Raw genomic sequence first — 21,565 nt, forward strand, 5'->3', positions numbered from 1 at the left:
CCGACCTTGCAGGGTTGTTGTGAAGATAAAATGGGACTTTTTAAAAAGCCACGCATGGCTCTTCTGCAGGGCACAAGCAGGGTACCAATGTGCTAAATAAAATAGTAAATTGGGGGCCTGGAAATACTTCAGATTTTTTCCCCCTTTAAGCTAACGTTAGGAGGTTCTAAATGTGTCTTACTGCCTTGATGTGCCTTTCAGTTGCCCACTTTAAAAACAAAAGCAAAAAACCCTCTTTTGTGCGTTCAGTTAATTATATTTTTAAATGTGTGTGTTTTTAAAATGATATACAGTCATGTGAAGTAAATGCATTCCTGGACATTATTCCTTTAACAGAAACTTTGCTACCAGAGGTAGGAACAACATGGAAAGAATAGGGATAGGTTCCTACACCACAAAACAACGAGAGCGGTTCAACATATTTCAGCAAACATTTTATTTAAAACTAACAATACGCATGTCTGAAATGAAACAACCAGGTCAGCTGAGCCTTGCATGCAGACAGCTTGAAGGCTTCTTCCAAAGTGCATCCACGGATGCCTGCCTTGCCTTTTTTCTTTTGTCATGGAGGATCTTGCTATAGCAATCTCAACTTTGAGCACAGCCCTACTCTCCGTACACTTGAGCAGGCAGGCAAGGGGCAGCCACCATCGCCACCACCCTGCGCTTGGGCTCTCTTTCTCTGCCATCCTCCCATGCACTCGAGCAGACACGTCTGCAGTAAACAGTGCTTCCAGGGCACCCGAAGCACTGTTTACTGCGAAGGCTTCTGTGCCACCTGGCAAGGAACGCCATTCCAGCCACGCATGAGCTGCCTGCAGCCGCCGCAATCCGGTAGACAAGGAGCCACATTCTGAGAGTGTCAGAGTGTGCACACACCCCCAAAATACTTTGTTAAAAGGAGCTTATTTGCTGGAGGATTTGTTAACTGAGGTATCACTGTATTGATGCCTGCCTTGTAACCTTGTGAGATCTAAATTGCACTGGTAGATTAAATAATTAGGAGGCTGTTCCTTTTTGGCCTGGGGGGAAGAGGAGGGCCTTAAGAAGGAGGCGATCCCAGTCAAGAATTATGGGAATCTCAGTGAAGACCCTAAAAAAATTACATTTTTTTTAGAAAAACACCCCTTTGCTTAATTTAATTACCCTGCATTGTCTTTTCCAGGGAATACGAGCATGAAGCCCTCAGGAAGAAGTTCACCTATGCTCAGACCTACGACTCCGAGTCAGATCAGGACTACGGTTACGACTGGGGCCCCGCCACAGACCTCTAAACCCCCCTGCTGGGTGGTCTCCTGTAGCTCCATCAGGTGGGGCTGCAGTTCCTCGCCAGATTATTTTAAAAGACTGTTCCCATCCCCTACATGGAGGTAGTGGCTGGGGAAAGATATACCGGATGCCTGTGTTATTTTTACCACATGGAAGTTCTCCTCATCCGTCTGTGTCTTCCAATGCTCCTGTTAAGGGAGCCCTTTGCCCCCTTTCCTGCTGGTTTGGCAAAGCAGCAAAAAAAGAACAAGCCCTCCTCCTCCTCCCCAGGGTTAAGTCTGGTCTCCAGTTGCCTTGCTTCGCAGTCCTAACCCATCAGGGTGCCCATCCTCAGGGCCCCAGAATCCCAACCCATCAGGGTGTCCATCCTCAGGGTCCCAGTTCACAACCCATTATGGTGTCCATCCTTAGGGCCCCGGATCCCAACCCATTAGGGTGTCCATCCTCAGGGCCCTGGATCCCAACCCGTCAGGATGCTCATCCTGAAGCCCCCCCAGATCCCAACCCATCAGGGTGCCCAGCCTCAAGCTGTGTCTACAGTCCCAGCAGGCTCATCTCGAGAGTGACTTGCAAGTTCCATCTTGCTGCTTCTATTCCCATTATCCGTAACCATTAACCATGCTGGGAACTGGAGTCCAGCCCTATCTGGAGGGCACCATTTTGGCTATCCCTGCTCTGAAAGTTTGCAGTCTGGGGGTGTGAGGAGGGACCGTGCCGATTACTTGTCCCTTTTTAACAAAGACCTTGAGGCAGCATTGACCATACAGTGTCTTTAAAAAAAAAAAAAAATCTCCACACACCCATAAATTTTGAGCTGTTTTTTTAAAAAACTTTCCATTTCGTGTCTGCCCAAGTAATGGGAAACCCCCTCTGGATTTTTGCCTTAACGCCTGCGGGCTTTCCTCCTCCACACAGCACAAATATGGCGGAGCAAGGCCCTTTTGTGTATGCCTTTGTAATAAAGACATTATTTTCAGCTCTGTTGCCTGCCTGTCCTTTTCAGTCGGCAGGAGACAGAGGAAACCCAGGCACGTGGGTGGGGAAAGAGGGCAAGTTTAATAACTCTCGACAACTTTCCTGGAAAGCCTTTGCTGTCCTGGCGTGAAGGAGGCTTGCTTCACAAATCGTCAGGCACCATCTTCTTGGGACGACCCTGCAAGGTAGGCCAGTCTGGCGGCAGTGGCCCCATGTTCTGGATGGGAAGGGCGAGGCTTGCCTAAGTCACTGAGATTGGGCTGCCCCTCCGATACTTCGCACCATCTTTTAGCCATTATACTTTCAAAATGGGGGTGGGGGTACTTAGCAAACCTGTTTTGTGTTTTTGTCTGTGCTCCGGAAGGAATTTTCATCCCAGGTCACCTTGGCGAGTGATGCCTGTTTGAGCTTTTTTGCTGTCTTCTGACGCAAAACTCCTTTTGCAGGCTCCTTGGGGCAAGGCACTAGATAGCTGATTTTGTTGGCGGTCCCGTTCTCACAGTGGCCCATCAGATGCCTACCAGAAGCCGAAGAGCATGACCTGATTATAACAGCAGCTTTCTCCCCTCTTGCAGTCTAGGCCTTAACACAGGATGAGTAGGGCTTAAACCTTGGTCCCATTCCCCCCCCATGCGCCAAACCATCCCCTAAATAGCCAAGTAGCACCTCAAGAAATTTAGCTTAGGCCTTTCCCTGACAGGCTAATTAAATGTCGCCAGGTAACTTTTTATGTGGGAAGGAATATGACAGTCAGGATCTCTTCTTGGTCATCCCAGAGTGCAGGGCACAGGAGAATGGGCTCAAGTTTCAGGAAGCCAGATTTTGACTAAACATCAAGAATGGAACCCATGACGTAGGGAGGTAGTGGGCTCTCCAACACTGGAGGTATCCAAAAGGCAACTGGACAGCCACCTGTCGGGGATGCTTTGATTTGGATTTCTGCATTGAGCAGGGGGTTGGACTAGATGGCCTCGTAGGTCCCTTCCAATTCTAGTTGGTGAAGTCTCGCCCTTTGTCTGGCGCTGGCAAGGAGAGCGCGAGAGGGTTTGCAAAAGGCCAGGCTTGCAGGCCAGGCCACTCCGTGTTCTAAAACGGCCATACTGCGGTTCTCTAAATTCCTTTTATTTCCTCAACGTTTCAGTCTTTTGAGCGGTGGAAGGAGGGTGCCTTTTGGTTGGAGGGCATTGTCACGCACATCTAGAAAAAAAGCCTCCATGGATAGATCAAGTGGAGCCGCAGGAGAGGAAGTGTTCCAAATGAGCTCTTTGCCACTAGCAATGAGTTTACTGCTCTCTTGCAGACGTGCGTGCGGGAGAGATAGAGATGGAGGTTTGGTGCTTACTTTGCTTTAACCTCATTGTCCGCTGATATATGCCTTTTAAAAAAAACTGCAATGCAGGGAGTGCCATAGTCTGGCGATCCGACAACATTTAAGATTGCTTAATGCCGATTGCCTTCTGCGTGCATCCTTGCTTAGTAGATCCATTGCTGGCTTAGTAGAACTTTGCAGGCACTCAACACCCCCACCTCATACATTGTTATTTCCCATATGCCTCACCCTGAGATATGCTGATACAAGGAGGGGGCTTCACCACCACTACCACCGCAACAAGTTAGGCTTCACTCTAACCTTTTTCCTGGCATGCTAGATTTCTGCCAGTGGGGAACAGCAGCTGCCCAAAAGAGAACTCAGATTCATTCATTCTCTCTCTCACTCACTCGCTGTCTTTCTCGGAAGTGGTAAAAGAAGCCAAATATCTTCTCTTTTTTTTAAAATACTGCATCTGTAGATCTGCCAGTGGGCAAGCCATTTCCCAGCCCCTGCCCAAAATTGTGTGGAACGGCATGCCCGTGATGGGATTTCCTGAGGGCTTTCGATCGGTGTCTTGTTGCGAACGCCAGCTCCAGACATGTAATGCTGAACTGGACTTGGGGGTGGGAGAAGAGGGGAGGAAGTCTGTCTGGCCTGTGCTTCAAGAAACACAGTAGAGCGAAGAGATGGTTGTACAATGTCCCATTATAATGTCCAGAAAGGAGATGCTATATATTTTTTTAATTTCCCCCGTTTTGCTTGGTCTTCAAAACATTTTTTTTAAAAGCCTTCCTGCAAGGAGAAATCTAGCAACTCAAGGGAAAATGTTATCCACTCCCAGCTATGCTGTTTTGCTATTTTCAGGATATATTTTTAATGTAAGGGGAACATTTTAATACATATATATCAATAGATATATATACACATGCACATATGTATGTACGTGTATATAGATACAGAAAATATGTTATATTTCTCCTTCACCACCCCTGCAGCTTGATGTGGTACAGTCTGTCCCTTATTTGCTATCTCAGGACTCTACCATCTGCATGCCCAGTCCGGGCTTGAAAAAAGAATTCCACACACACATGCAAAAACCCCTCTCCCGGCTTCCAGCGAGTTCTAGCACAGAAACCAACCCCCAGTTAAGGGTTGATAATTTCACAGCGCCCCCCCCCCAAAAAAATCCCACACACATCCCCACCCTCCCAGTTAAAGCCAAACAAAACACTGTTTGCTCCTGTGATTTCAGGAGCAAAAAAAAGCTAATGAAGGTAGGGGTGTCTTGAGTCCACACCGTGTGAAGGCCGCGGGCAGGAATCTAGTTTGTGAAGCAAGACTGGGGAGTTGGGTGTGTGTGCATGCAACTTGTTAAGCAGATGCAAGAGATAACTCTCCCCCCTCCAAAAAATCTCTTCTCCCTTCAGAGGAATATAGGTTGTTCCTGGCCAGTCAAAAGACGGTATGTTGATGCTGGCATGGTTTTGATGTGGATCTGCGATGAGACAGAAGCAAGGGGTTAAAGCGAAGTGAGGCAACTCTTGCATTCCTTCCATGATTTGGGGTGGGGGCAACTCAGCCTAGAGCTTTCTTCTTTCCTTGTGCACCCCCCCACAACACCAGCCCAACCAAAGCTGACTTTGCTAAAGCGCTAACTACTTTTGCTGCCCATTATCAATGATGATTCCTCTGACCCTGAAGTGTTGGTGACAGCGATTAATTGCGGGGAGAGGTGTGTGGAGTCTGGCAAGTGGCCCGCACACCTCACTTCCTGTGCTGGCTGGCCAGCCATGTGCAAGAGGCAGGAAGGGAGGTCTGGGCTACAGTGCCACCCATGGCAAGTGGGTGGATTGTGGTACTGCAGCTTCTGATTCATAAACAGCCTCAGGGCCGGGGGCCAGATGTGCCCCCCTTGCCTTTCCTAGACCAAACCCCTCAGTGGCCTTGTTTTGCAACCCCCTTGAGTGAGTTTGCCTGGCTAGGATGTGTCCTCTGCAAATGCCTTCTCACTTGCCTGGACGGAGAATAGAGAGAGTGTCGTGTGCCCACCCACCTCGCTGACCGCCTGTGTGAGGATCTGGATGATCTTCTCGTGAGGCATGGCCACCACGCTCTGCCCGTTGATCTCGATAATGCGATGTCCCACGCGTATCCCGCCCCGCTCGGCAATCCCCCCACGCATGAGGCTGCAGATCTGGAGGAGAAATGGGGGGGTTGTTGTTACAGCAGGGCGTTAATTCAGATCGTGGTCATGCCAAATGGTGCGATTCTTCACCCCCACCTGCAAAAATCTCTGCTTAGTCATCTTAATGTTGCAAAGTACGATGGGGAGTCCACGTTGGCTTGAAATAAACGAGCCAGATCTGTTGCTGGGGGGGGGGGCTCTCGTATTTTAAGTTCCCTTTGATAAGCAAAAGCCATCAAATATACATGCAGAGAAAGAAACAAGTCTTCTCAGACTGCAGCCTTGAGGGCTAGAAACCTTGGGTTGTACTTAACTAGGTTCTGCTCAGAGTACACCCACGTTAAGTCAATCAGTTTCAGTGGGTCTACTCTGAGAAGGAGTAGCACTGGATAAAGCCCTGAGACTTCCTTCTGAGTAAGCACCCGTAGAATTACAGCGTTAGGACTGCAAGCTCTTAGCATGCAGGGACCTATCTATATTGCCAATGCAACTCACCACATACAAGGGTGGGATAATGATGATGATAATAATTGTAATTGATGACAACCATAATAATAATTGATGGTGGTGGTTATAACAATAAAGGTGACAATAAAAATAGTAATTCCATAAATAACAACAGGTTTTATCCAGTGGTACTCCGCCTACAAGCAGACCCAATGAAATTAAAGAACATGACTCTGAGGGGGATTTACTTGGATAAAACCAAATAATTGTGATTGATGATGATAAATAATAGTTGATGATGCTAATAACAGTAATTGATGATAAATACCAGTAATTAATGTTGATGGTAATAGTAATTGATGATGATAATGAATTTAGGAAACTAGCCATTTTGACAGAGGTGGGGTAATAGTCTCAATAATACGGTGTTCCATGCGGATCCCGCCCCTTGCATTTGCTGGGATTCACTCCTCCCTCTCTAGAAAAACCCACAACTTTTCACCACGCAGCTTGGCTTTCTCCTCCAAGCCACCTAAGTTACTCACAATGCCATTTTCCACGCAGAACCCCAGGGGGTATTTTGCATCGGGCCTCCGCACAATAGCTGTGGTGACAGGGGGGCAGTGGACCACACGGAGGGTCGCCTCGGTCTGGTTTTTCAAATCCTGGAAAGGGAGATAGAATTGAGCAGGCTTAGACAATTGAATGCTTGTGTTCTCTAGTCCACCTAGGCCGGTATTCCTTGCTCTGATTGGCAGCAATCTGAAAAGGGCTGGAAAAGATCTCTGTCTTACCGGAGATGCTGGGGATTGAACCTGCATGCCCAGCAGGTCCTCAGCCCTTCTCCTAAATATAAAGATTCCAGTCCTCATGGCTAATTTTAAATAGGAAGAGGCCTTATACTGGTCCATCAAGCTCAGTACTGTCTACCCTGACTGGCAGGGGCTCTCCAGGATTTCAGATGCAGAGATCTCTCCCAGCCGCACCTGGAGATGATGCCAAGGATTGAATCTGGGACCTTCTGCAGGTAAAGCAGGTGCTCTAACCACTGGGCTTCATTCTAGAGTTGCAGAACACTTTTTTTAAAAAAAATTGCCCAGAAGTAAACAAAAAATGAAAAGATTTTTTCTACTCCGCCGTTCTAAGGCCCATCGCTCACCCGTATGATGGCCTGGCATGATGCAAGCGGCAAGCCCACCAGGCTGGTCCCATTGACGGCCATGATGCGGTCGCCGATGCTGAGCTTGCCCGACCTCTCTGCTGCCCCCTTGTGCATGAGGTTGGCGACGACCACCGTGGGCAGGATGGAGCCCCAACCTGACTCGACAATCACCATGCCCAGGATCTCCCCCTTCTGTTTATGGATGATGACCTGTGCGGGGGTACCAGAAAGAGACAGACATCGCAAGGAATGATGATGTGGGAACTGGGGCAATATTAACCTCTCCCAGCAGAGGGTGCACTCCAGGAGCCTCCACAAACATGGCGCCCTGTAGATGTCACAAATGGGCGCCATCATTGTCTGGTTTTATTTATCCAAGCCTTCGGTTTTTCATTGGGAGGGTAGTTAGTTATGTCAATAGCTCTTTTTTTTAGTCATCTTGTAAGTGGGGCGGATAGGATTTGTTCTTTGAAATATTTTTTCAGATGAGTGTTTTCATTCACTGCTGTTTTCATATTTGGTTTCAATGTTTTTGTTTTCATCTCTTAAGTTGCTTTGAGACACCTCAGTGCAAAAAATGCATAATTTTGGTAATGTGATTTTAACTTGTTTTTTTAAATTGTTTTTAATGATGCATTTTAAACTGTTGTAACCTGCCCTGGTACCTCAGGGTGAAGAGTGGGCAATAAATCAAAATCATAATAAATGATTAACAATCCCTGACCATTGGTCATGCTTGCTGGAGCCCAACATTTTGAGGGCCACATTGGTTCTCTGCTTCAACATATTCTGGGTGAAAAAGATGATGATGATAGTATCCATGCCTTTCTCCCAGAAGCAGCCCAGGCCCGCAGACAACAAAATAGTAAAAAAACCTTAAAAATGAAAGATCTTTTTTTAAAAAAACAAACCAAAACCTTAAAAATAAAAACATCTTTTAAAAAAAAATTTAAAAAACTTAAACATTTTACAAACAATTCCAGTGCAGATGCAGACTGGGATAAAGGTCTCTACTTAAAAGGCTTGTTGACCACAGGGCAGCCAGTTCTAAGAACGCAAGCCGAGAGTTGAACTCGGGATTGCCTGGTCCGGCTGCAACAATCGACGGGAGCATGCAAGACACAAAAGGGGGGCCTCCGTGCAGGAGTGTGCTTAGCGCCGGCCCACCCCACTCCCTGCCCCAGGGTAGAATATCTCTGATCGGTCCTTACTTCCTTACAGTTCTCTTGCTTGGAAAAGTGAGGTAAATCTCCATTGTACAGCTCTTCCTCCTTCGCGAGGTCTTCATCGTCGTCGTCGTGCTGGTTAGGGTCGATGCCGCTGGCCCGCAGGAAATGCTGGTAAGCCACGCTGAAGGCCTGGCCGATTGCTTGAGCTATCAAGGGAGCCTGCGGGACAAGAAGGCAGGTTTGCATCTGGGCTCACTGCTGTCCCCAAGGGGGAGGGACTCGCGGTCATAGGAAGCTGCCTGATATGAGCCAGGCCAACTGTCTGCACTGACCGACAGCGGCTTTCCAGGGTTTCAGGCAGGGTACATTTCCAGCCCTCCTTGGAGATGTTGGGGATTGAAGCTGGGACCTTCTGCATGCAAAGCAAGTGCTCTGCCCCGGGCAACAGCCCTTCCCCTAACCAAGATGGTGGCTGTCATGCCAACATCGCATTTTCTTCCTCGCCCTTTCGGATCATCCCAGGCCTGAGAAGGGATTTGCCTGTCAAAAGATTGCATCTGGCTTTCTGCTCAAGAGCTACAGAAGAGGAGCCAGGACCATGCTTGAAAGCTCAGCTGAGAGACCAGGTACCATAAGGGCTAGAAACTTTATTTAGACATCCCACGGGCATCTGATTGGCCACAATGAGAACAGTCTGCTGGGCTAAAGGGGCTCACCTTTGGCCCAATGCAGCAGGGGCTCTTCTGATGTTCCATTTAAGCTGGTCCTTATAAAGAACAACTCAGAGAGTGGTGGCTGGGTTTCTTGTTTGCCTCGTCCTGCCTCGGCCCTCCCCATTTTCCTTTTGTGTCGTGCCTTTTTGATTGCAAGCATGCAGGCAGGGACTGTCCCATTTTTAATCACTATTCGGCATCTGTTAAAATGTTAGGCGCTTTAAGCACTGATAGATAATAAAAAAGAACCACGACTAAGCTGTGGAAATACTGCATATATATTTTGCAAGGGTGATCCATACACACACCTTGACAGCAGGTGTACTATTTGGCCTTCTCTCTGAGATTTTCCCTAGGCACTGTTCACGGGTCATCATTTTCCTCCTGCCACATGTTTGTCATAAGGACTAGAAACTTTATTAAAAGAAAGGGGGGGAAGATGGGGGCGGAACCAGCAAAACGAACCAACTTGCTGTTGGCCGCCCGTGTTTTGCTTTCTGCTCTTTCACGTGATCCCACACACGTGTACGTGCGCGCACCCAAACACACACACACAAGTCCCCGTAGGTTTCTCCCTGTTTCCCCGAGCTCACGTCAGCTGAGTGGAAGACGTGGCAGATCATCTTGTACAGCTGCTTCTCCGCAGCCACCTCCGTCCGGCGAGGCAATTTCCGACGGGCCATCAGGACCACGATGCTCCCAATGTCAGCGATGTAGGAGATGGTCTGCAGGGGGTGGTCCATCATAGCCTCCTGTCGGATGGGGAGAGAGGGAGTTAGCAGGAGCCCAGAGCGTCAAAGCTACAGATTCCCCACGGTGGATTCTTGCAGAGGATGATGGGGGAACATCTGCGGCCCTCCAGACGTTGCTGAACTCATGGCATGGAGGGGGCAAGTGACAGCAGGGAGGTGGAATGGAATGGGACGGAAGTGACAGCAGGGAGGTAGATGGCATGGGAGGGAAGTGACGGCAGGGAGGTGGAATGGCACTGGGAGGGAAGTGACGGCAGGGAGGTAGATGGCATGGGAGGGAAGTGACGGCAGGGAGGTGGAATGGCACTGGGAGGCAGGGGAGTGGAACAGCATGAGGGACGGCAAGTGGGTGGCTATTCAGGATTGAGCGGGGGATCGAGTTCCTCCTCTGAAATGACAGCATAGCTAGCCCAGACAAGTTTCTAGCCCTCAGTTTCTTGTTCAGCTTGCAGCTCTCTTTGAAAGAGCAGGCAAGGGTTCAAACTGTGTAAAGCGGGGGCGGGACTAGTGTTTTGTACTACAACTGCCATGCACCACCTGTCCCACCCTTGGTGTCCAAGTCCTCTCCTATTTTTTTTTTTTAATTGTTGGGTTTTTTGGCCTTGCAAGGTTTCTTTGTTTGGGGCAGGTGTATGTGTTTTATTTGGCTTTGGAGGGGTATATGTGCATATTTGCTTTTGGGTGGCGGGGGGTGTTTTCTGGTCATCGCCACTTTTTCATCTGTGAAATAGGTATTTGTGGTGCCCACAATAATTTCTTAGATTTCCAAACGTGCCCACTGGCCCAAAAGGGTTGAAGGACCCCTGGTGTAACCTGCTTTGAGAGACAGCATAAGTGTCAGAAAGGCAGGCTTGAAAATTAAAAACCCTATAAATAAAACAAACAAATAAATATATGCACCTGGGAGTCAGCCGTCAGGACCTTGATCCTTTGCGTGGAGATAAAGAGATCCACCTCTGTCATCGGCTGGGATTCTCCTTCTGGGGCCTGGATTGCAAGTTCAAACATCTTAAGGAACTGGAGGAAGTGATGGCAGGGAAGTGGGATGGCATGTGGGAGGCAAGTGACGGCAGAGAGGTGGAATGGCATGGGGGGGAAGTGACAGCAGGGAGGTAGAATGGCACTGGGAGGCAGGGGAGTGCAACAGCATGAGGGAGGGCAAGTGACGGCCAGGAGATGAAACGGCATGAGGGAGGGCAAGTGACAGCCTAGATGACTTGAGTTCTATTTCCCAGCACTGGAGAGAAAATGGTGGCCACTGCGTGGAATGCAAAAACATGAAAGGAGCCCTTCTAGATCAGATCCAAGGCCCTTCGAGCCCCGTATCCTGTTTCCAGAAGTGGACAGCCGGAGTGCCCCAATACGAAGCCTGTAAGTAGGACACGGAAGCCCCAGGTCTCTCCCGCCATGTCCCTCCCAGCAGGCGTTTGGAGGTAGACTGCTCCTGAAGCTGGGTGGATTTATTTTGCTAGGATTTGGACTGTTAAAAGAGCCCTGCTTGATGAGACCAAAGGCCACCCGGTCCAGCATCCTACGCGACCTGAGCCAATGGCTCTAGGAAGCCTGCGTACCGCTGCAACACAGGTCATGGCAGCTGCCTGCTCCCTGTCTCACCTTGATCCTGTCTACGGCCTTCTGAGCCTGGGCCATGCGGATGTGGGTGGGTGGGTTCCTCTCTGAGATCAGCTGCGTGGAACCGAGGTACTTGGCCCCAAAGATCACCCCGTCCAGCAGATCTTCAGGCTCGCAGGGGCCTGGCACTGAGTCAACCGAAAAGGTCTTTTTTAAAAAAATTAATGTGGAATGACGCAAAACAGTTTGTCATATTAGCCTCCCTCCGATCCCTTGACTTGGCTTTAAAGAGGAAGCTTCTAGTCTTCATGGGGGAAGTTCTCCACCTGGAACGAGGAGATCTGTTTTCCCTCTGTGAGCGCAGCTGGGTTCAGACAGGCCCCCCCATACGCTGAAAGAATTGGGGGAGGGTCACAGGGCTACATGGGCTAGCCCCTCGCACCATGCCTGCATATTTGGAACATGTTGGAAGCAGTTCTACATGTGTGTCAGTTGGGGGAGTTGCTGCCAGGTGCGTTTGGCAATGGATGCTGGGCTACGTCACGTGCCCCTCCAAACCTCCTCACAGGTTCTTTTAATGCATTGGGGGGGCGGGATTGTTTAAACTTCCGTAAGAAGGAATGACTCTTTTCAAGAAGACACGTTCCCTCCTGCACGACGAGCAAAGGGATGATTTAATATTATCGATTTGGTGACTTTTTATCCCGCCCTTCCTCTCGAAGGAGCCCAGGGTGGCTAACACAAGGAAAACTAAAGCATGCTAAAAAAAAAAACCCCACACATTCCAAGAGGCAATAACAATTAACAACATTTTTTAGCACCGTTAAAAACATTCTTTCACCAGTGATCTCCGGTTGCCAGGAAAAGCCCCCTTCAGCCATCAGATTCTTGGGTAAATAGGAACGTTGTCAATTTACTTCTGGAAGCCAGCACTGATGGAGACAGACGCGCCTCACTGGAGAGGGCACTCCACAAACGGGCAGCCACCATCGAAAAGGCCCTGGCTGTGAGTCGGCGCCAGCCGGCAGCGCTCGGTGGTGGCACCACCACCAAGGCTTGTCCTGTCGATCGTAGTGTCCGCGAGGAAGGCCTCTTCTAAGAGACTGTCTGCCAAAATGCAGTTCTTACCATCGAAATAGTTCCCTTGGTAGCTTAAAAAGTGCCAGGGATGCCTTTTCCTTGGTCAGGTTTGTTTGTAGGGAATTTAGTCTCTATTTTTTTCCAATTTAAAGCACCTGGAAGCGTTGAAAGCAAAGGACCATCCCTCTCTCCATGGCTATAGCTGGAGTTCACAGCCTTTTGGCACCTATGGGTGCCCAATTTCCTTTCCTGCTAAACCCTCTTACCCAGTCAACACATTCACACAGTCTCCTGCAACCAAGACTTGAAATGCATCACTCACCTTCTTTGTAAGATGGCAAGGAAGATAACTCTGCTTTATTCTGTCAAAACAGGGGGGGGAGGAAAATATCGGTTATCAGAGCGAGGGGGAAAGGAAGGCGATCTGTTAAATCCTCATGACTCTTAATATAGCTTAGTATTGTCTAGTCTGACTGGCAGCAGCTCTCCAGGGTTTCAGGCAGGGGACATTCCCAGCCTTACCTGGAGATGCCGGGGATTGAACCTGGGACCTTCTGCGTACACAGCAGGTGCCCTACCACAGAGCTACGACCTTTCACTTAAAAAAAAAGATTCTAGTCCTCAATGTTCTGACTTAAACAGAAACAAGGAGAAACTATCCTATACTGGGCCGGACCTTTGGCCATCCGGCTTGCTATTGTCTGCCCTGACTGACAGTGGCTATCCAGTCTTTCCGGTACAGGGAACATCTGCCGTATCCGGAGATGCCAGAAATCAAACCAGGGACCTTCTGCGCGCAACGCAAATGCTCTCATGGAAGACTCATCTCACGTTAGATGCTTACAGCCAAATCCGACACAGAAGATGCCCCTTCCTCATGGCTCGATCCTGGTACTGGTCGTCTCCAACATGGCTCCGGAGAGCTCTCCCACCTGTGCGCTCCCGAGCCGGGGTCAGAGGAGGTGGGATCTTCCTGTCCGACGCCCTCTCTCGGAACCCACCGGCAGGGTCCTTTTCCCTCTGCCCTGTCCGAGCCATGACTTGGGGGCATCTCTCGTGCCACCCTCCTGCCTGGCGCCTGCCCACTCTGGCAGCTGCTGCCAGCCACTGCGCCCGAGCGAGCCAGGGGCATCTGGCCACTCGCCTCCGAGGGGACCCCCCCTTCGTAGTGGAGGAGGCTGAGCAAGTCCTCGCTGTCAGTCTCGGCCGAAAGCAAACCCCGGCCTCTCCGCCGGTGGGCGGCTAGCTGGAGCTTGTGGGGTGAGGCCCCCAAACCATGTCCCGTGGCGATGTGTAGCGGGCAAGGGCCACAGTCCCCTGGCGGCCCCCGGCACTCTGCAGGCTCAAGGAGGGGGTCTCCGTCTCCTCCAAAATCACATCCCTCCTCGCTGTCTGAGGCGTGCAGGAGCCCATCTTCAGAGGTGGGGGATCTGTCGTCAAAACCAGGGCTGAGTCTCTGCAGCTGGGCAAGCAGGCCTTCGAGCGGGACCTGGTCCGCCTCTGCGGCCCCCTCTCTTGTGTAGGCGTCCTCTAACTCCATGAGAAGCTCGCCCTGGTCAACGGCAGGTGGGCTCTGGGGGCTGCTGTCTGCCTCCAAACCCTTTTGGGGATCAGGTTCCGCAGACTGAGCCATCCAGTCCCTGCAGGAGCAAATGCAAAAAGATTTCACCTTCTCCCACCAAAAATGAACAGAGATGGCAAAGAACCGCACCTCAAGATTAGCGTCGTTCCGCTGAGACGCACACAGGTCAGTTCACACATCATGGGAAATCGCAGTTCCCTGTTGCAAGAATTGAAATGCGACCGGCCCTGGCTTGTGTATATCGCTCCCTCTGCTTTAACACCCACAAAAGATTTGGAAGCATTTGATTTCTTATTTTAAATAGAGAAAACGGATAAAATTTTAAGCCAACCCATGCCCACGCTCAGGGAAGCAACCATGGTTTGTTTAAAATCGAAAACAAGCTTTCACAGGAGCCACAGTTCCCTGGGATGTCCAAACTTAGGGAATGGGGGGTTTGTTCAAACCAAGGGTGGGAGGGACCAGTGGTTGTCTAGATATTGCAAGACACCAATTCCCAGCAGCCCCAGCGGGCAGGGAAGATGGGTGTTAGACTCCTGCAACCTTTGGAGAGCAGCAGGTTCTCCACTCCTTGTTTAAATGATGGTTTGAAAGCAAGCCGAGCATCAGAAACCGTGGCTTGATCCTTGGTTTGGTCTCACAAACCCTAGCTTTAAACAACAACAAAGCATTCTAGTCCTCATGGGAAGGGGATGCAGACGTGAACAAATTCAATAAAGTAAACTAAGGTTTGCTTCCAATTTTTTCCGCTCCGGAATAAAATGTGTCTCAGCAATTCAGTGCAAGCACAGTAAAAAAAGGGAGAACCAGAGGAGGCTCCTGATGGAAATGAAACAGGAAAGTTTATTTTATCTTTTTTACCTGGAGCCTTTGACGCCTGCTTCTGTGTAACCCAGGGAACTGGAATCTGGTGGATTTGAAAGCCATCTAGATCCCTCTGGAATATCCGAGCCACTCCGAGTCTCAGGTGTCCCCGGATCGCAGATCTCAGAGTTTGTGTTTGGAAGGGCAGGGATAGCCTCCAGGTGGCCACAAGGGATCTGGGCCTCTTGCTGGATGGAAGCGACGCTTTCTCCAGATTCCCCAGGGGCGTCTAGCTCAGACTCTGTGCCCTCCTCTAAGTCCATGGGGGGAGGCTCCGCCACCGAGACGGCATCCGTCTTGAAGTCCATGCCGCTGTCGGCCATGACTGTTCTTTCAGGCCAGGAACAGCCCTACACTTGAAAACAAAAGTCGGCACAGTGGATTGGCCTCAGGGCAGATAATTCATACCAGGGGTGGGGATCATTTTTCAGCCCGGGGGCCGCATTCTCTTCCCTTCCGAGGGCCTCATGCCGGTGGTGGGCAAGGTCAGAGACAAAAGTGGGCGGAGCAATTTATGATTTACTTATTTACCTTTTGTTAAGAGTTGTTTCTACACATATTCCTCTCTTTCCTCTACCCAAGCAAGCAAGAAGCGTTAATCAAAGTTTTTAAGGGCCACAGTCTGGCCAGGCCAAAACATTCAATGAGGGTACAAAGCTGGGCCACTGGGGGGGGGTTTGCCTGGGGAGAGTTCCGAGGGCCAGACGGAAAGGCCTGGAGGGCCACATTGACTACTAGCCAGAGATTTCCCACCCATTCCAACTGGGGATGTTGGGAATTGAAACCAGTCCTTCAGGTCCACACTATTGCTTTATTTGTACAGTACGAAAATCCATATACTGTACATTCCCAGTGCTAATTCTAAACTACAGGAATTGTGTTTTCAGATGCTATTGCTCGTGTGTTGTCGTGTTGTATTTGAAAAGCCTTGGGTGCTTATTTCTTTATTTTTAAATAGAAAGGCTGGCAGAGAATCTCTGTTAGGCATATCCCCCAATTAACGGCGCGGGACTGATTTAAGAGGTATTGGATTGCATCAGTCGGAAGAAAGCACTGCACAATTGATCGAGCACCAATCAATTCAGTGAATATTGGATGTCAAATAAATATTGGCTGCCAATCAATTCATTACTGATAGTACATATTTATTTACAGGCATATTCCGCTTAAAGTAGCCTCACTTAAAGTAGCCTCGCTATACCCCGCTTGGACACTTTGTTGGCATGACGCCGCTGCCATCTAGTGGTGATCGCGTGCAGTACAAGTGAAGATAATTGCTTCACTTTAAGTACATTTTCACTTGAAGTACACTCTCCGGTCCCACTGTGTACGTTAAAGCGGGGTATGCCTGTATTTATTACATTTATACCCCGCCTTTCTTTCCCCATGGAACCCAAGGTAGTATACATGCTGTCGCAAGGCGGTCTCCCATCCAGGACCTGACCCAAGCCCAGACCTGCTTCAGCCAGGTGGTGGACTCATGTGCCTTCAGGCCGTAGCCTGGGTCCATATTTCTGGGGATGGGGAACACCTCTGGCCCTCCAGATGTTGGTGGGTTCCAGACGCCATCATCCCCGACCACTGGGGATGCTGGCTGATGGGAGCTGGCATCCCAACAACATCTGGAGGGCCACAGATGTTTGGCATCCCTGCATATGATAAAGGTTTTGTTAATTTACAGCAGTCCTAGTCCATGTATTTAAAATATTTCTAATCTCAAGGTGGATTAGTAGAACTCCCTGCCTATTGACATCTGACAGGTGCCTTCACCGTATTCTTTTCAGAGCTTGTTTAGGCAAGCCTGTCCAGACACATAGAGGTTGGTTTGCTGATCTTTAAATTGCCTTTAAAATAGTTTTGTTTGTTTTTAATTGTATTGATAACGTTAATGTTTCTTGCGGACCGCTTAGAGATTGTTGGGGTTTTTTTTGCAACCAAGCGGTAAATAAAAATAAATAAATAAGGTGGCACATGACATAATCATTTCTTTAATTACACAAACTCTCCATTAGAAATGCAATTTAAAACCCTGTTGTTACCAAGTCTTTAGATGGCTTCTCAAAGACTGCTGCATTAAGTGCCTTGCTGTGTCCTACGGGGCCATCCTAAACCCACTTCCTAAGAGGCCAGCCCCATTGAACACAGCAGGTCTTACTTTGTGCAAATGTGCTTAAGGTTGTGTTGTTAAAAAGTAAAAAATGACTGCATCCCAGGCTTTGGGGGGGAGGGGTAGATCAGAACATCCCTTCCCCAAGCTGGTGGGCCCGAGATATCCACCTGAACTGGAACCAGCAAAGGTGCAGATTTTGGGTTGAAAATATCTTGAGAAGAGCGCACAGAACCAAATGTTTAGCTTTATTTGTCCGTTTGTTTTAAAGATGGCTTATTCAACTTCATTGCATTTTTTTTTCTATATTGCAATTTGCCTCCAGCACAAATTTGCCGAGAATGCGCTGGGTAAATTTTAAAAGAACTGAAGAACAACAGCCAAGAAAGAACTGGCAACCGTGTTTCCGAGCCAAGAAAGGGAGGAAATTGCACAAATTTGGCTGCTGTTTGCGGAGATGTTCTTTGAGACGGAGAAATACGATGAAGCTATTTGATTTAAAAAACAAACAGTGACTTAAAGGTAACATTACCTTGCCAGGATATTTCACAAAGTCCTGTGTATGTCATCTCACTTTGGGAGACGATTAATAGATTTTTTTTAAAGAGGAAAAAAGGAGCAGAGAAACAGCTGTCAATTGTTTTGCAATGCCCAGTGCCAGATTCTCAACACGCCTTGCAATGCAATCCCACGCTTGTTTATGCAGCTTTATTATGTTCAACGGGGCTTATAGAATTCTGAGCTTCCCAGGATGGGCATCTGGTTGGCCGCTGCAAGAACAGGATGCCGGACTAGATGCGCCCCCTTTGGCCTGAGCCAGCAGGCTCTTCTTATGAATTGGAGCCTTACAGTGCAATCCTAGCCGTGTCTACTCAGAAGTAAGTCTTTCTACATTCAATAGGGCTTACTCCCAGGTAAATGGGAGTTAGAATTGCAGCCTAATAGGATTGTGAGCATTTTTTAAAAGAAGTGAATTCTGTGTGTGTGTGTGCACCCGGGGGGGGGGGATTACTTATGAGTAAACATGCTTTGGCAGTTCCTGTTAGTTATTTAAAGTATTTCTAATTAATCCTTCCTCCAAAGGCAGGAAATAGAGCCCCAAAGCATTAAACGTTAACAGGCTGCTGTCCAGTGGTGTAGTTGTCCAGGGTATCAGGTGTATTAGTTTTTTGAGAACAGGGTCCCCATGTCTCCTGCATCTTATGAGCCAACCACCATGAAAGGAGAGTGTGTTAGCCACTGAGAAGAGTCTTCTCACATGCTTCCTTGTCCTTTCCTGCTGATTGGAGCCAATCGGAGTGAAAGGAGGTGAGTCAGCTGCTGAGAAGACTCTTCTCAGCAGTGAACACTCTCCCCTTTCACGCTTATCGGCTCCTAGGGACATCTGTCGTGGGAGAGGAGATTAACAAGGATCTCATTTGGAGGGGGCATGGTTGTGACTATCATGAAGGGACCCTGCACTTCTGAATTTGCCACTACACAACTGCTGCTGTCAGACTAGTTTTCATCAGTTTGAATTAATTCTTGGCCTTTCCAGCGATGTTGCCACTTTCAACTAACATCCCAAAGAGGCGACCCCCTTTGGAGTTGTCCCTTCAGAGTTGCCCCCCCGCCGCCGCCACCCCCACCAGTCCCGGCCGGCTTGCCTTATATCCTCCCCTTCTCCAGCCAGACTCCAAGGTCTTCTGGTTTGGGGGAGTGCCGTCGACACTTGTAACTCTGTTCTTATTTTATTTCATTTGCAACTTACATTTTTAGCCCTCTTATTCGAGGTCTGATGCATATGCGTGGTTATTACACAGATATCAAAACTGGGTTGTATTAAGTCACGTTCAAGGGCAGACCCACGGCCTTTAATGGATTTAAATGAAGCCTGGGTGAACTTCAGTTAATTGACTTGAATGGATCTAAAGTGAGTCGGCCACAATAGCTTTAAATCATAATCATAAATACTTGGAAGGAAATCTGATGGATTTCAATAATAAAAATTCTTCTCAAAGTAAACACTGCAATCTAGATTTCAACAGGATTTCTTCCCAATCTGGATTTCAATAACATTTCTTCTTAAATGAACACTACAATCTGGATTTCACCAAAAACATTCCCAAGTAACACCGCAATCCAGATTTCAATAAAGTTTCTTCTTAAATGAACACTACTGTCTGGATTGCAACAGAAATTCTTCCCAAGTAACACTGTAATTTCAGTACAATTTCTTCTTGGAAGTCACACTGCAATCTGGATTTCAATAGAATTTTTTCTTAAATTAACGGTGCAAGCCTATGCATGCCTACTCAGAAGTAAGTCCCACTGCGTTCAAAGATTGCCGCTCATGGGAGTTTTGGATTGCAATTAAACAGACAAGATTCCTTTCAGGATTTCTCTATTCCCCCCCCCCGCTGATTTCAACAGAACTTGCTCCCATGTAAGTGTGTCCAGGATTCCGTGAAGCAGAAACAAACTTGGATCTCTACTCCAAAGTTTCTTGTATCAAAACAACTATGAACTTAAAAGGCAAACTTACTTCTTAGAAAAGTTTTGCTTCAGAGAAGAAAAGGTTTGGAAGAGGAAACGTTATAAACTGCAGAGTCTTCAGAGATCTTTTTTTCTTTTGGAGCAGTTGTGGTCGTTGCAACCAGGATCGGGTCCGCTCCCTCTGGATCAGGACATTTTCTCACTGAAAAGTGCAGCTTGCAATTGTTTCTCTGAAGTTATTTTCTTCCTGTTGCTTCTTTCTGTCTCCTCTCTCCCGGACTGAGCATGTGCTTCAAAGCAAAAGAAAAGAAAAGGAAGAAAAGGGATTCTGGGGAATGTAGTTTTGTGGAGCTGCAGAAGGAATCGAGTGGAGTCTGGCTAGTTTGCCCTTCTGGGTGACGAAGAATCCTGTATCACCCAGAAGCTTGCAAACTTTTCTAACAGAACCATTGAAAACAAAGAAAACTAAGCCAGCTTGATTTAAGCGCCGTTTGAAGGGAAAAAATCCTTAAAAGATGTATTGTACCGGAGTCAAGAATTCGCGTCCCACAAAATTCATTTCCCACAAAAGCCGGGCATGTGTTTTCTCTCGCTCGCTCGCTGGTGCAATGCAACACCCTGCTGGAGTCTAACCTGTTTTCTTTGCCTGGGTTTCAAAGATCATTTGCGTTGCAGATCAGGTTGCCTTTTGGAGACAAGGATTAAATTCTCTTTAAAAATCCATGATGTGGCACATCAAAGTTGTCTCGTCTGCAGAAAAAAATATATAAGCTAGGTCCAAAAAGAGATGTTGGCCTGGCCTCTTCTCCATATCCGCATCCCCACATTTGTATTTTATTGTAATGAAGGTTAAAAAAAAATGGCTCAAAACCAAGATCTTGCATTGACTTGCTTAGAAGATAATCCATAGGCATAATAAAAGAAACAGGGGTAGAGGGCCGTTTCTTGGTATCAACTACGCCTCATACGGAGGCTGCAACCCTACCTCCCTGTTCATCAGCTCCCACTGGTAGTACATGCCCTGGTCACCTCTCGATTAGACCACTGCAATGCGCTCTACGTGGGGTTACCCTTGAAAACGGTCCGGAAACTACAACTGGTGCAGAATGCGGCGGCTCGGTTGCTTACAAACAGCCGCCGCTGTGATCACATCACGCCAGTGCTGTTTCATCTACATTGGCTTCCAGTTGTTTTCCGGGCCCAATTCAAGGTGTTGGTATTAACCTTTAAAGCCCTATACGGTCTCGGCCCAGTTTGCCTGAAGGAGCACCTCCAGTACTACCAATTAAGCCGCCTGACTAGATCAGCCACGCAGGGCCTTCTCTCAGTCCCACCAACGAAAACAGCTAGGTTGGTGGGGACTAGAGAGAGGGCTTTCTCAGTGGTGGCCCCCTCTCTCTGGAACTCCCTCCCATTCGATCTTCGCCATGCCCCTTCCCTGGATATATTCCGCCGAGCCTTAAAAACTTGGCTCTTTGGACAGGCCTTTGGGATCTCCGGGGTGGGCTAAATTCCCTATGTCTTAATTGTTATTGATTGCCCTTCATCGTTTTATACTGCTGCTATCTAAAATGGTTAGTATTTGACTGCATTGTATTTGTTGATTGCATTGTATTTTATCTTGTATTTGTATTGTATTTTATTGCATTTTAATGTGTACGTCGCCTAGAGTGGCTTCGGCCAGATAGGCGACACAAAAATTAAATTTATTATTATTATTATTCTAGCCTGAGGACCAAATCCCCTTGCGAGGAATCTTCTGGGTGGGAGGAGCTACAGGCAAAGGTAGGAGGAGCAATGAATGTACATATTACTTCTGGACGGTACAAATCAGAGGTTTAAACCTTTCTCTCCATCATTACATCTCTAGGGCACATCCCATCTAGGCAAAAAAACAAACA

General features: G+C 48.2%; 2 protein-coding genes across 7 annotated transcripts in view; one reads left to right on the plus strand and one right to left on the minus strand.

Moving 5' to 3' along the window:
* TJP3 (tight junction protein 3) overlaps window positions 1-2,245 on the plus strand; it is a 34,344-nt gene extending 32,099 nt beyond the window's left edge. For all 6 annotated transcript variants that reach the window (XM_061602091.1, XM_061602093.1, XM_061602092.1 and 3 more), the window contains one exon: window positions 1,166-2,245. In XM_061602091.1, the coding sequence (XP_061458075.1) occupies window positions 1,166-1,274 (109 nt within the window). In that variant the 3' untranslated portion in view covers window positions 1,275-2,245. The remainder of the gene's footprint in view (window positions 1-1,165) is intronic.
* Window positions 590-19,950, minus strand: APBA3 (amyloid beta precursor protein binding family A member 3). Its single transcript, XM_061602096.1, has 12 exons — window positions 19,714-19,950; window positions 15,080-15,437; window positions 13,481-14,276; window positions 12,959-12,998; window positions 11,599-11,744; window positions 10,885-10,971; window positions 9,826-9,984; window positions 8,562-8,738; window positions 7,348-7,560; window positions 6,734-6,853; window positions 5,610-5,750; window positions 590-5,051 (listed from the first exon to the last, which is right to left on the minus strand). The coding sequence occupies exons 2-12, from the start codon at window positions 15,403-15,405 to the stop codon at window positions 4,980-4,982; spliced, it is 2,277 nt and encodes a 758-aa protein (XP_061458080.1). The 5' UTR covers window positions 15,406-15,437; window positions 19,714-19,950; the 3' UTR covers window positions 590-4,979.
* Window positions 19,951-21,565: the final 1,615 nt, after the last annotated feature.

This window comes from Rhineura floridana, chromosome 18 (assembly GCF_030035675.1).
Source record: "Rhineura floridana isolate rRhiFlo1 chromosome 18, rRhiFlo1.hap2, whole genome shotgun sequence".
Lineage (NCBI taxonomy): Eukaryota > Metazoa > Chordata > Lepidosauria > Squamata > Rhineuridae > Rhineura > Rhineura floridana.